Here is a 14,287-nt window from a genome sequence, read left to right on the forward strand (position 1 = left end):
CATCCCCCACCCATCCGATCTCTGTCGGCTCTTGTCGCGGGATCAGTCTGTTCGGCATGAAATTCTTGAGAGTTGTTAACCACTCGTGCAGATCTTCCTCAGCGTCCTTTGGGATTGGCCGCCTTTTCTCTTTGTGGACCCAATCCATTAGCCACCGGTATATGCTGCAAAGGAAACATCGGAGCTGCGGTAAGATGTATGATACGTGGTTTAGGCGTCCAGCGATGACTTCGACCTCGCCGTACGAGAAATTTGCGCCTATTTCAAGGAAGTGCTGAACTTGCCGAATACGTTTCGCAAGTTTTTCATCCGGGAGCCTCAAGGTTTTCTTGGTCCCATTCCAAATGAAACCGACATACTTCTGTTCTTCTAAGAACGGGGAGTATTTTGTGGTGTTGGTTTTCACCCCTAGCTCGTCTGATCGTTTCACCACGTCTATCATCAGGGTTGGGGAGCTGACCTTCTTTATGAAGAGGTTATTGTCCACCCAACGGAAGATATTCACTACATCAAATTCCGCTAGCATGACATTTTTCCACGCATCCGCTGGCCTGCCAAAGGAGCCGCATCCGGCAACGCCTCCAAAGGTGATTCGTGTATCTAGAAGTAGGCCGTCGTTAAAGTCCCGTCCCATTAGATAGGGCCATTGGTCCGGGGCCGTGGGTATCTGGCGGTAAGCCTTTTCCCAGTCGAAGATGGCTAGGAGGACTGGATACTTCAGGTTTTTAATGAAGTTTGCCACGACGTTAAAGTTGTCCCATGTTGTCTGAAAATTCTTTGCGTCTACGAAGGAATTCACCGAAGGGATCTCGGTTCTGCCGTGCGGGAACGAGAGATCATTGATCAGTCTGAGCGAGCCATCGCCGTTTATCACTGCCCCTAGTGGGTTTGTGCGGAAGAATGGGAAACGCTCGGCCACTTGATTGTACGTGAAAGGTCCAAACATCCGTTTGGCTTTCAGTTCTTTCTGAATCGACTCCTCGATTTTGCTTTTTGCCAGAAGCGCAGAGGTGTGGTTCGGTGGGGTGTAATAGGTTAGATCTTTTGTCAGCCTGTGTTTGGGTATTCCCTGGTCAAATCCTTTGCAGAAACCATCCAGCACGTCCTGGAACTCTGGTAGTAGGCCTGCCGCTTTGAGAGCTGCTTCCCAAGCCCCAACATTCATCTCACACGACACGACTGTCGGCCAGCTTTCCTCGGTCTCGGCGACGAGTTAGGGACTTGCCTCGGCCTTATAGGTGTGCTCACTGCAGACTCTTTTTTCGTGGCAATCGCACTGCTGGAGTACACATTTCAACGTTGTCAGGGACCCGTTGCTCACATGTTTATTCACAAAGGACGGGTGTTTGTATTGCACACTGGATGATACCCAGGAAACAAAGGAAACTTAGGGGGGTGAGTCCTCTGCATATGGTCCTCTCACTGCCCCCCCTTTCGGAACAGAGAAACAATTTAGGGAATCTCGCTAACTAATAAGTCTTCCCCTTATTGTACCCTTTGCCAGACCCGTTACCTCCACTTCCTCCTCCACCGCCGTTCCCAGCCCCTCCTCGATTACCGCCTCCGCCTCCGTATGCGTCTCCGTCGTCCCGATCGTCGTGGCTTGCGCCCCACCGACCGCCTTTGAAGCCCCCCTGTTTCGGTTGTTGGCCTTTGGACCCGCTAGGACCTTTTGGCGTCTTGGGACCTGGTCGTGCCAAGTGGGCCGCGCCTTTAGCCGCCGGTTGTTGGAGGTGAAGCGGGATCTTGTTTGCGTGGTCCTCCTTCTTGACTGTTGGTTGGCCAGTGATCGGATCCCATCCGAACCTGCATCCTCCTCCTGCATACGGGTTATCTTTGAACTCGCCTCCCCGAACTGCACCACCTTCGCGTGTTGCGTCAAGACAACCTCTTTCCAATATATGGAGATGTTTGCGACGGATAAGGATCCGTCTGGCATAGTCACCCGGTGTGTTAGGGCGTTGGTTCTAACCTGGATGTCGTATCGCAAGGCTTTCATAAAGCCTTCTCGCTTGATGATTCGGTCTGCGTTCCGTTTGTGAGTGATCAGCCAGATTGCCAGGTTCGCGTGGTTGGGTATTTTCGCCACCGCGTCGTAGAATCCCTGGTGGTTGATAGACCACTCCTGGTAGGTCTGGGTGTACTTGCAAGGGTAGGGGTAGCCACTGTAGCAATCCTTGTCCCCGCTATCCGACTTGACCCTCTTCTCAGCTTGATGTGCCAGCGCCCGGTCTTGCCAGACTTCGTTGAATATGGTGAGGGGGAGCGGTGCTCTGAACGCAAGGAGGTTCCTTTCGAAGAAAGGTGTGAAGCCCAGGTCGTCGCTGGTGGGGATTGCGGCATCGTTGAATATGACGGGAGCTCCCAGGTGGTATGATCCCACCGTCATCTTGTCAAAGTCCCGGGTCCGGGGGATATTTGTTTGAGTCGGGACAGGGACCTTGAAGCCTAGGATGGGCGGAAAGTCGGTCGCCATGAGGGGGGTTGGTGACGGGTGACGGAATGGCGTTGGGTGAGGTTGGCTAGCGTTGGGGGGTCGGCTGGCTTGGGAGTCCTTCGAAGTGCTGGTGTTGGTCTGGGCGGGAGTTGCGGTACACGTTCTGACCCATCTGTGGCCGTCCGGCCGAGGCCGGCGCAGATTTGATAGAAGACTTCTGCCTGACTCGCCTTCCCTTCTTCATCCGCCGCCATCCCCTTTCGGAACGCCACTAGCATCGCTTCCCTGAGGTCCAGCGTCCCTTTCCTCGCGCCGACCGATCCTTCCTCCATCTCTCCAATTACTCCTACTGGATTATCTGCACAACGGTGTAAGCGCAGCAGACAATCTCAGCATCACAACCTCTCTCCTCTAACCTCGAAACCTGTGAAACGTCTATAAGCTTACCATTCCCGAGTTCGATCGTCTTCGCCCCTGCCTTTCCTCCTCTCTCTGCCACCTCCCAGATTTCCTCCAGTCCATTTGTTCCCCCTTTCTCTCTTGTCTCGTCGCCGTCTCCAACCTCCCCCTCGTCTCCTTCCGGGGCCCGCGATGTTGACCTAGTCCAAATCTTTCTCATTGAGGCCTTCTGGATGGTTACTTTCTTTGTCTTCTTCGTCGTGGGAGCTTGTGTCTTCGACTGGTCCTGCTCGTCGAGTTCAACCTCCTCCTGCTGGCTCCGTTGGCTGGTGGACATCGCCTGAGTGGGTCCCGGCTCCGCTTCACCCTCTTGCCCCTGCAACTCGGTCTGATCCTTGTTGATCCCCGCGATCTGCTTCACGGTTGCGGTAGCTGCTGCTATCAAGTTGGACATTTTTGTCAGTCTCTTCCGTTTTCCAATATAGCAAAGCAAAAATTTGGTCCTTGATTGGCGAGTCCTTGGAGGCAACCTGCTATCGGCGGGAATCGGTGATGTCCTGGATCCGTGTTGGCTACTGCTGACCGGTACCGGTTGCTCTCCGATCAACTAGGTTTTAGTGCTCGGTTGCTGCGACCTCTGTTGCGGAGCGCAGTGCTCCCTTGCGGGTGGGAGTCGTCCGCGTGCTCTCGCCGGTGCTCTTCTACTGCGCTGTCCGCGGGGTGCCGCCTCTCCCGTTGGTGCTCCTGGACTCGTCCCACCTCCCGCTGCGCTCCCGGTAAGCGCACAGGAAAAGCTACTTCTAATGAAACAAAAAAAGAGGTTAACGGAGGGGCCAGGGGCGCCTGGGGTGGTTTAGTGCCCTCCGCGGTTCTTACAGGGCCTGCGCACGAAATGCGCAGGGGTTTTTGTGTCCTGTGACTTCTGGGGCCCTTGGAAAGGGGGTAGTTGCGCGATTACTCGCACCCAGGGGATAGTTTGGGATAAAATCCCGATAGAAAAGGGAAAAAACGCAGACTTACTCTCAGCAAGGGTCTGCGGTAAAAAAGACTACCGATCCAAGTAAACCAAGGTCAAGGCAAGGTCCGGCTGGCGCACAGGTCAATTAGACAAGGGCGAGACGGGCAAAGCTTCGAAGGGGTTATAAATGTATCTGAGGGGCCTTCCTTCGCCCAAAGGCCCTTGATTATATATTCGAGCTACAACCGGTAGGGTTGTAGCTCTTATTGCAAATACTTCCTTGGTTTCTCGGCCGGAGGAAGTAGTGCTTCTTACAAGGGTGACGGGAGTGAAGGGGGATTCTACTAGTCCCTTTGCTCCCGTTCACTTTATTTGTTATTCGATCCTTTTGCTATTCCTCGGCTCGAGGAATAGCGTGGTTTGTGTTCCATCATCGGCCGGGGGAGGAGGAGTAGTATAATTCTTTCTCTCCTCCCCAACCAAAGTCCTTCTATTTCTCATGGAGACTACTCTTGGTTTAGTAGTCTCCTGAGAGTGTCTGGCAACCCGTTCTCTAGGCTTGAGAACGGGTTTTGAATCTACTGTTCTTTCTCCTGCCACTTCTTCGGCCGGAGCGTACTATCCTTACTCATTCTTAAGGGATCTTTTTTATGTACGCGGCGCTCCGCGCCGCAGTTAGGTCTTTTCTTACAAGAAAGGAGTCTATTTTGTACGCGGCGCTCTGCGCCGCTATTATTACATACAATTTTTGTACTGTTACAATAGTTAGCCGGGCTCTAACTTATTATAGTAGCCCGGCTGACACTCGTCTTCTGTCTCTTCTGGTCGAACTCTGTAAGTTCCGCTCGTCGTTCCTCCCGCTGGCACCGCTGGTCAATCGTTTAGGGTGCTCCGCTGATACAACTGTTGCCTCCTCGCCGCGATTTACTGATTAGGTGAAAACTGGCTCCGCACTGACGAAAAAGATGTCTGTCCTAGTTTTGGTCCTCCCGCTAATCCCAACCACAATTGTGTTTCAGCTGGTCTTGAAGAAGAGCCTTCTCCGTTTTCCGCAATTACTGTGTCTCCGCTGTCCGAGCCGCCTGATCCGATCTGAGCTTCTTTGTTGCCTGGAGTAAAGAATTCGCCTTCCAAAGGGTTCATTCAACGTTTCCTCGCAAGTCTAGTTCCCGAGTATCCGATAACGACACAAAGTTGGGTTCCCGGCCAGACCCCCACTTGTGAGAATGAAAGCTGGTTAGTCTGTGGGGAATGTCCGCTAACCGCCTCCTTCAAGAATATTGATGTCCGGGCTGTGTGATTGTCGGTAACTCGGCTCCGCACTGCTAATTTCTGCTAGCCTTCAGCGCTCCCCTACCAAGCCTGATCTATAGCGTAATAATCCGCAAGTGAATAAAGCTCTGCACTTTGTAAGCACAAAATCCGCAAGTCACTCTCGAATAAGGATAAGAATGCAGATAATCTTCTCAATAATTCTCGTACATCCGTAATTGTAAGTACAACAATGAGTAATTCCTCCGTTTTCTCCCAAAGAGGAATAAGAGAGTCCCCCTCCCTGTCCTTCCCTCCGCGCACATCGCCGTTCCCACCCAATCCCGCACGTCTGACACTTTCCCGCACTAGACCGCCTACTCCGCCCGCTATCCCGCTTGTCACTTTCCCAGACTCCGCTCCTCTCCGACGCTTGCCCTCCCACTGTCCTCTGTCTAGCCCCCGTCAGTCGTTCTCTTGCCACCGCCTTCACCTCGGTTCCACCCGCTGATGGAACCGCTCGGGCTGTCATGGCTCACCCGCTGACGCGCCGCTGCTACCAGTCCACGTGTGTAGTCCCGCCGCAGTCCAGCCCTGTCTTTTTCCGCTCCGATCCGAATCCGCAATCCGCAATCCGCAATCCGTGCATTCTGGTCCGCGCGTGACTTTTCCGTAAGCTTTAATCTTAGCGTGATTTCCTGACCTCATCCTCAGTGCTTATGTCACCGGAATGCACCCTGCCTGAGCGGCTTTGTGCATTCCCCGCCTGCGCTATCCCCGCGTGGACATTCTACCGCGCTCGCCTATATAAATCACCACACCGTTGTTTGGGAAGATGGATCAAGGAGTGGTGGTTGGACATAACATTCACCTTCATCCCCAAGAGCAACATCTTCCATTTCTGCAGCGCGTGGATGATGGCGAGCAGTTCCTGTTCGTGGACTGGGTAATTCCGTTTGGCCGCCATCATTTGGTGGGATTCATACGCTATGGGAGAGGCGCCTTTCCAGTCCTCACCCTGGAAAAGTGCAGCGCCTAGGCCTGAGCCGCTGGCGTCCGTGAAGAGCCAAAGGCAGTCCTGCGATTCATAGTCGACGTTCTTCAAGCAAGGGAGGGAGGTCATGATCTTCTTGATGTTGTTGAGGGCCTTCTCCTCGAGTTCCCCCCATTTAAAGTCTTTCGGGTTCAGTTTGGTGCTGGTGAGGGGGATCAGGGTACCAACATATTTTTGAAGTCCCCAGACAGATTTCTTCATCCACTGGACTGTCCCCAGAAATCGCTTCACGCCCTTCGGAGATTTTGGAGAGGGCCAGTTCTGTACTGACTCAATCTTCTCTTCATCTGCTTGGATACCGTCGGCTGAGATCCAATGCCCAAGGAATTTCACCTTGTCGCGAAACAAGAATGTCTTCTTGGGAGAACAGTATAGATGGGCGGCTCTAATTTGATCCAACACCGCACGAACATGTGTTGCGTGTTCTTCCGGGGATTGTGAGTAGACCACGATGTTGTCTAAGAGTACGACACAGAACTTGTTGATGAGGTCTCCGAGCACCTCTTCCAATCGTGCTTGGTGTGTAGCCGGCGCGTTAGTCAGTCCCATAGGCATGACACACCATTCCATCAGTCCCCATGGGGTTTTCACAGCTGTAAGCGGTATGTCCGCTTCTCGCATCCTGGTCTGAAAAAATGCATTTGTTTGGTCAATGATGGAAAAGATTTTCCCGGTCGCCACTATCCGAACAAGTTCATCTACATTTGGCAGTGGTGCCCGGTCCTTCACTGTCAGGCTATTCAGTCGGCGGTAATCATAAACCCACCGGGGTAAGGCTTCCGGATCCTTTTTCGGGATTATCAGGCTAGGGGAAGCGTATTGGCTTGTCGATCTCCGAATCCTGCCCGCCTCAAGGTGTTGGTCCAGTAGTTTTTGCCACACCGCCAGGTATTTGTGCAGATACGGGTACTGCTTTTCATTTATCATCACATTTGGGTCCGTCAAAATTATTCGATGCCGGACTCGCAAGCTCTCGTTCTGAAGCTTCAAGGGAAAGGATCCATCCGTGAAAAGGCCTGTTTCCTCGGCTTCTTCAGAAACAGCTGGGATGTCTTGAGGGAAGAGATCGGCAAAATCTTTCAGGATACTTTCTTCCGGTGATGAGTCTAGAGAATTCGATGGGGCTGTTGCTGCCAAGGCGGCCTCCTGCTGATTAACTCTAAAGTCAAAAATTTGTATGTCCGTCCGTAGGCATTGAAGCGCTTGTTGCCTACCGAATACGGCTAGGTCGAATCAATTGATGAACGGCATTCCAAGTATTAAATCGTACACGCCATCAATTTTGCCCACCTTCAAAGGGACGTCCTCAAATGAGATCCCCGAGGTAACATCATCAAGAGTGGCCAGTACAAAATGTTGGATGACTACTTGCTCCGGCAAATTTCCGTGCAGGGCCATTCAAATACCGATTGGTTTTGTCAGTTCTTGTCGTTCAAGTTTCGCAAGTGGAATCAGCCCAGGCTTTATTAGGTCCAATTCTGAGCCTGTATCAATCATGTCTTGCACAAGTATTCCATTAAGTCGTAGTCAAATAATGATTTGGGCCGGCGAAGCCGGTGAAAAAAGGGGGGCCATCGTCGGAGACAAGGGTCGATGGGTTTGAGAAAAAAAAAGTGTAAGGACCTCTGTTAGGTCCTTCACTACAGTCCAGTGAAGTATGATCCGGGAGGATTGAGTGAGGGTTTTGGGGCTAGACAAGACCTTGTGTCTTGGAGAGAATTTCTAGAACCCAGCAGTATAAATTGCACAAATCTAGCTCAGTAGAGGTGAATCAGCTATTCTCTCTATTTACAAGGATGAATAAGGGAAAGAAGAGATGAGAGAGGAAAATGAGAAAGAAAGGGAAATGGGAAAACATACCTAGCTCAGTAGAGGTGAATCAGCTATTCTCTACTGAGCTAGGAAGGCGCGGAGGTGTCGAGTCTAAATGGTCGCGGTGGTGGTTGCTGATGTAATCGTCCGGGACTGTTGTGTGAACCTCGCGTCACTGCAGTTGGCGCGGGCGTCACAGGAAGTGGATCTAATTGCGTTGAGCAGACAGCCAAGCGGTGGTGCGATCCAGGCAAGGCGAGGACCGGCGTGCTGGCCAGCGCCGGCCGCGGCCTGAACTTTCCTGTCAAGCTTCTTGGGAAGGATGGTGGGCTGGAGCCCGGTGGTGGGGTCAACATTGATCCAGGGGAGCAGAGAGGGTAAGGACAGCATGATTGGGCAGGGAAAGAGTGGGAGGATGGTCTCGACGAAATGCTGGAGCTGGGCGAGGCTGATGATGGGCGTGCTGGATGACAGGGTGGCGCAGGCGCTGAGCAGGGGCGAGCACTGCTGCTGCTTCTTTTCGGCGGCGAAGTGCTAGGCGACTGACAAGCCTGGTTGAACGGGATTGAATGGGTGGAGGAGTCTGGGCTGGCAGAGGTTTGCTCCGCCGTCGTAGGAGGGCGGCGGGAAGAGCGGCTTGGTGGTGCAGGGCGGGGGGAAGGAGCATATGGAAGAGCTGGCGATGTCGCCGGTGTGGTGGAGCGGCTTGACGGGCGAGAACGAGGAGAGCGTGAGCGAGATTGGGTGGTAGGTGGTCCTGTAGATTGGGAGGGGATGGCTGGCAGTCTGAGCTGGAGGGGCAGGAGTGGCTCGGCGGTACGCCCATGTTGGTGAGAAGTGTTGAGCAGATCAAGGGAACGTTGTTTGCCGGCACTGTTAGTGGGGGTGTTCCTGGCACAGAGTGCACTTGGTGTCGGCCAGGAGAGTTTAGAAGAGGCGCTGGATCCGCCGTCGGATGTAGCTGGGGCAGATGGGCAGCGGTTCGAGGGCAGGACTGCTGGTTGGGTGTGGGTGGAGCTTGAGGAAGAGCTGCTGGGTGTCATGACTGGTTGCCGCGGTCGGCTGGACAAAAGCCTGCAGGTCGCCGAGATATGGACCGTATAGCAAGCCGAGGACCTCAGAAAGCGCGCTGTTGATTCAGAGACCAAGGGTTCAAGGCCCCGTTCAATCGAGTAGCGGAACGCTCCAACCAGAGGAGCGGAAGGGACCAAGGACAACGAGGCTGGTGTTGTTCTAGCCAAAAGGAGGCGCACACCCTCCTCTAGGTTCCTGATGCGTGCCTCGTATTTGTCAGAGGCGAGGGATTTGTCGCGGGGACCGGCATGGATGGTCATGACAAGACAGACAGGGAGGGGCGGCTGGGTCGGCAGGCTGAATGGAGATCTGAAGATGACTGGCGCGACCGTAGCTACTGCAGCAAGTGCCTCCAACGGCGACGAGCGAGCGAGGCGCGGGGAGCTTAAAAAACCACTTGTTGAGGATGAGCTGGTCAGTCTGACTGGGGCTTCAAGTGCGGTAGATTGGCACGGGAACGGTAGGGTCAGAGCTGTGTTGGAGACGTCGGCAGCGGGAGGGGAAGCGTTGGCAGGTTAATGGAGCTGGGTGGTTTGGGAGGTGTGAATTTGGTTCGGGTCCGGCAGGGCTGCGAATGACCTGGATAGACCAATTACGAGGTTCACAAGGAGGTTGGTTCGAGAAAAAAAAAGTGTAAGCGCTCCAAAGGGGGGTGCTTCACTGGTCGGAACTGGCACTGGGAACGAGGAAGGCTGAGCCTTGGGAGATTTCTAGAACCAACAGTTGTGTGGATTGCAGAAAACCTAGCTAGCTCAGGAGAGATGGAAGGAACATCTCCCTGTCAGGACTACATACAAGGTTCTGGGAAGAAGGAGAAAGGAAGAGGAACTGGACAGACTCACTTAGCTCAGGAGAGATGGAAGGAACATCTCTGCTGAGCTAGGAGGGGCGGGGGAATGGCTGGACTAAGTACCGGTCAGTTTTGTTGTAACCTAACCACTTAGGTTACAGTTAGTGACACTCGCCTACCCGGAGACCATAGTTATGCCTTCGGAGAATAAGCTGCAGAGCTTATTCTCCGCTCCACTACGTTATTCATCACTTTTGTCACATCAGGTTATGAGCCTGTAAATCTCGCTCAGATACTAAAAACAATAAACAACTTTTCTCTCTACATTCAATGTCTCCAGGTAGCTCAGCTTAGAGCGTAATTGACCTCCATTTTTTTCTTTTTGTCTCGGTTTCTCGTCTATTTTTCTAAGGGTATCTCAGCCTAGAGTGTAATCGTCCCGGATTTTTCCCAACATTTTCACCATTCCTTCCATTGATCGCCTCGGTTCTTTCTGGATTGGCAGGCGCTTGGGTCTTATTTGCTTGGTCGACTGAGTTCTTCTCCGTTTTCCCCACTACCCTCTCTGATTACGGAAACACAAGCACATAGTGATAAAGCTATACAGTTTGCCAAACTGTGAACATCTGTCCCCTGGCATGGTGCAGAACGCTTAGACACTATCTTGTTGCGACCTGACATCTACTCCTCTCTTCGATTTCCGGAGAACTCAGTTGATCAGGTAAGTAAGCTTGAGTTTGCTTGTCGGTTACAGTTAGACTCCGGATCCCTCGACGGCTCATTTTATGTCCATTCCACCCAGGAGAAACAAACCTCACATTGGACGCCCATCCTCCGCCTCCGCCATCCTAGGCCGCTCCATTGAAGAAATCACCGAACAAGATCTCTACAAAGCAATCAAGACTGCGGCCCGGACAAACGGAATCATCAACCGTCAACACTCTTTGGACGACACCACCACCATCGATCAACGGATTCCAGGAGCCTGGCAGCAAGCACGCCCGGCAACCCCAGGAAACCGATACTACCCAGCACTCCCACCAATCCCGCTGGCAGTAGCATTGACCGGCGAACCAGTATTCCCTGAACGACTCTTTGCACCTCTTCCCCGTCAAAGCACTCGCCCTCCCCTTTTCCCACTTGTCCCACCTCCTCCCCCCCCTCCATCCTCGGCTAGAGAATCAGCTGTCCCACCGGCAAGCGGCTCATCCTCACCAATTTTTATTCCTCCATCTCCCCCATCCCCAAACCATCCCGACCCCTCTCTGATCAGAATGAGCTCCCGCAACAACCCACCACACCTCTCGGCTGCTCAACGGGCCGCCGATCTTGCTGAAGCCAAAGCCCAGCTTGAGGAATCAAAAATCATCGGTCAAGCGATACACACGGCCACCTCAAACATCGGCGCTGAGCGGATTCTGGCGCCAGATGGTTCGAATTTCGAAGTTTGGGATTGCGAGCTCGCCAAGAAGGGCAGTATTCACCTCAACAACAAGAAATTTTTCAGCACGAGGAACACCAACTCCGTGCTAGAAAAGATTGGCAGGGCCATTCTCTTAGCAATGATCCACCCCTCCCGCTCGTTGGAAGTACAAGACGCGGTCTCCTGCAAGGGCATGTACAATCTTCTTTTCAAGAAATTCAAGACAATCAGCCGAGCCGCTCAGATGGACGTCTTCTATTGTTTCCTTGACTTCAAAACCTTGTTGAAACCGACTTTGACTGGGGTGGCCTCTCAACTTAAGGATCTTGCAACCGAGTGGAAGAACCTTGGTGTGGCTCTCACCATCAACACTTTCATGAGTTTTATCCTCCAGGCCGGTGTTGGGCGCGACACGCCCGTTGGTCTAGATTTTGAGCGAAGGATCAAATTAGAAATGCAGCAATCTCCGGACGACCAGATCCCGCCTTTTGAGAAGTTTGTCCAACTTCTGTCGGCCTGTACACTTCAAGATGGTCACACTCGCCCCTCGCATGGCACAACTTCATCATTGTCAATGTCTCCAGCAATCCATCAGTCCACCAGCAACCTTCCACCTTTCAATCAGGCAGCTTTTCTGGCGGACATACCCGAGAGCGACTGGCCGGCGGCGCTGGAATTCTATCAGGTGACGGCGAATTGCTGCTGGGGTTGCGGGGATGCAGCGCACTACGTGTGGGACTGTCCTAGCCGGTCTTGTTGGACTCCAGTGAACCGACACCAAAGGGGTTCAGGTACGCTATCATACCAACCCGTCCAGATGCCACGACAGCCAGTCCAGCAAGCACCGTTCATGCCGATGATAGGTGCAGTGTACCCGCCACCAAATTTCCCCTATGGTCAGCCTCAATTTCCCTTGACACCCGGCCCAATGCCCCGACAACAATTCAACCCAACCCAGTACTTCCAACAGTATCAGATGCCCTACCCCCCACATCAACAATTCGCTCCTGCCCCCCAACACCAACAACCCTTGCGACAAGCCGACACCTACCGACCGAGTCCTTCCCACAGCCAACGCCAAAGCCCCAACCAAGCCAGACCTCGACCAGAAAGCCATCGTGGGGGTGGGGCATCAGCAAAGGAGGCCGACATCCCAGGTCTTCCTGATGGAATTGAGGATGCCGATTTTGGGGCCATGACGGCAGAATTGGACGTAAGTACTCCTGCCATCGTTGACTCAGGGGCAACCCACCACCTGACCGGTGAAATCGGTCTGCTTCACAACTTTTGTTTGCTCAAATCCCCCATCGCTCTGAACGTAGCAACTTCAGGAGCTGGAGCCTTTATATCAGGCGCAGGCGAGTTACGCTTTTGAGGGCCCGGAGGCGCAACCGTAACCATATATGGGGTGTTGTTTTGTGAGCAAGCCAGTTCAACTTTGATCTCTCTTGCGGCCCTCTGAAAGGCTAACTGGTCATTGAGTTATGACACGCCCAGGGACTGTTTTGAAATCTTTGACCACAAGGGCTTGAAAGTTTTCAGCTGCGGTTTTGAACGTGTGAAGAACCGCTGGTGTCGTCCCTATCCGATCATCAAACGACCGGACGAGTCTCAACTGTAAAGTTTGAGGCAACTAAGAGTGCATTTCCAATTAGATTCTACTATCGAAAACTATGTACAGTGCAATATAATCTAATCTTTGTGAGAGAGAGACAAAAGAAGTGATAGGTACCTAAGAGCAGGACGTGTCGTCTGCTTCTTGGTTGGGTCTGAGGGTTGATCGCCGGTGAAGTCGGCGGGGCTTTAGAGATAAAAAAATGGTTTGACCGAAGGATGAACAGTCTGGATGGGATCTGTCTGTCTGAGTCTAAGTCAGTATATATCGTTTGTCTTTCTTATCTGGAACAGCAGGGGTATTACCTGTCTGTCTGTCGAGAATGGCTGGTCTCTTTTGAGCAGCTTATTGATCCTTTTCTGATGATGTCGGTCGATGCCTATGTGCAATTGTAATTGCCGCATCAGACCGAGACTTCTAAGGTGACAATCTGGGATCTAAGTGGACCACTTACTTAATAGTATTAAGGCTTGTGCTGGTGGCTAATTCGGGCGAGGTTATTCTATGAGCAAGTGAGCTATGTGCGAAATTGGGACGACTGATTAGCCTGAGGTCTGGTCTGACAGGCAAAAACAGCTCCTTAAATACTCACGAGTCCACCTTGTGGGTCGTCTCGCTCGCCTTGAGCCGTTCGCCGTTCCCGGTGGGTCGCGAGGCTTGGGGCCATCCCCTTGGTGATTGGTGGCTTGCACCATCGCCATTATCTGGAAGGGGGAGGCTGATGTTTAGTGACATCTCCTGGATGCACAGAGTCTGAGACAGTGCGGCTTACCTTGCAGTGCAAGATAGCTAGTATCTCCCTTGCTACGCTTCGATGAAGCTGCGACAGGTTTGATACTCTGACAGGCTGGGGTGCTTTGAGTCGGTAGGCAAGAAGCAGCTGATTCTGGAGCAGCTACACCGATGGCAGCCAACAATCTTCTGATCGTGCATCTTCCAGTTGGCTTCGTCAGAAAGTCTGCAAAGTTGGTTTCGGTTCTGATGTAGCGAAGCTTGATCTTGCTGGTGGTAATCAATTCTCGGACAAAGTGTAGCCTAATGTCCATGTGTTTGGTTCTGAATCCGTTTTGAGAGATCTCGCTGCGAGCTAAGTCTATCGCGCCTTGGTTGTCGACGCCGACCGGAATGTTTGTTGGTGTGTAGCCTAGATTGATTTCTGATATTAGGCATGTGAGCCAGGCAATTTCTCTGCCTAGGTCGGAGAGAGCCTTGTATTTGGCTTCAGTCGACGATAACGAGATGGTGGCTTGTCGACTGGCCTTCCAAGAGAGTACTTGTTTGCTGGTGAGAATGACATAGCCAGTTGCCGATCTTCTTGTGTCCGGGCAGTTGCCCCAGTCAGAGTCAACATTTGCACTGATCGAGAGGCTGGGTTCTTTGGTGAAGACAAGCCCCACTTGTTTGGTACCGGACAGGTAGCGAAACACCTGCTCGGCCGCTCGATAGTGCTGAATACTGGGGGTCTCAAGATGCT

The 14,287-nt window shown here is 52.6% G+C and overlaps 1 protein-coding gene across 1 annotated transcript; it reads right to left on the bottom strand.

Annotated features, from left to right (window-relative positions):
* Positions 1-8,445: 8,445 nt before the first annotated feature.
* On the bottom strand, positions 8,446-8,954 carry PtA15_3A891 (uncharacterized protein; the record flags this gene model as incomplete). Its single annotated transcript, XM_053167904.1, has 2 exons — positions 8,446-8,702; positions 8,771-8,954. 2 exons carry the CDS (start codon positions 8,952-8,954, stop codon positions 8,446-8,448), a joined length of 441 nt encoding a protein of 146 aa, XP_053019075.1.
* Positions 8,955-14,287: the final 5,333 nt, after the last annotated feature.

Source organism: Puccinia triticina, chromosome 3A, assembly GCF_026914185.1.
Source record: "Puccinia triticina chromosome 3A, complete sequence".
NCBI classification, from domain to species: domain Eukaryota; kingdom Fungi; phylum Basidiomycota; class Pucciniomycetes; order Pucciniales; family Pucciniaceae; genus Puccinia; species Puccinia triticina.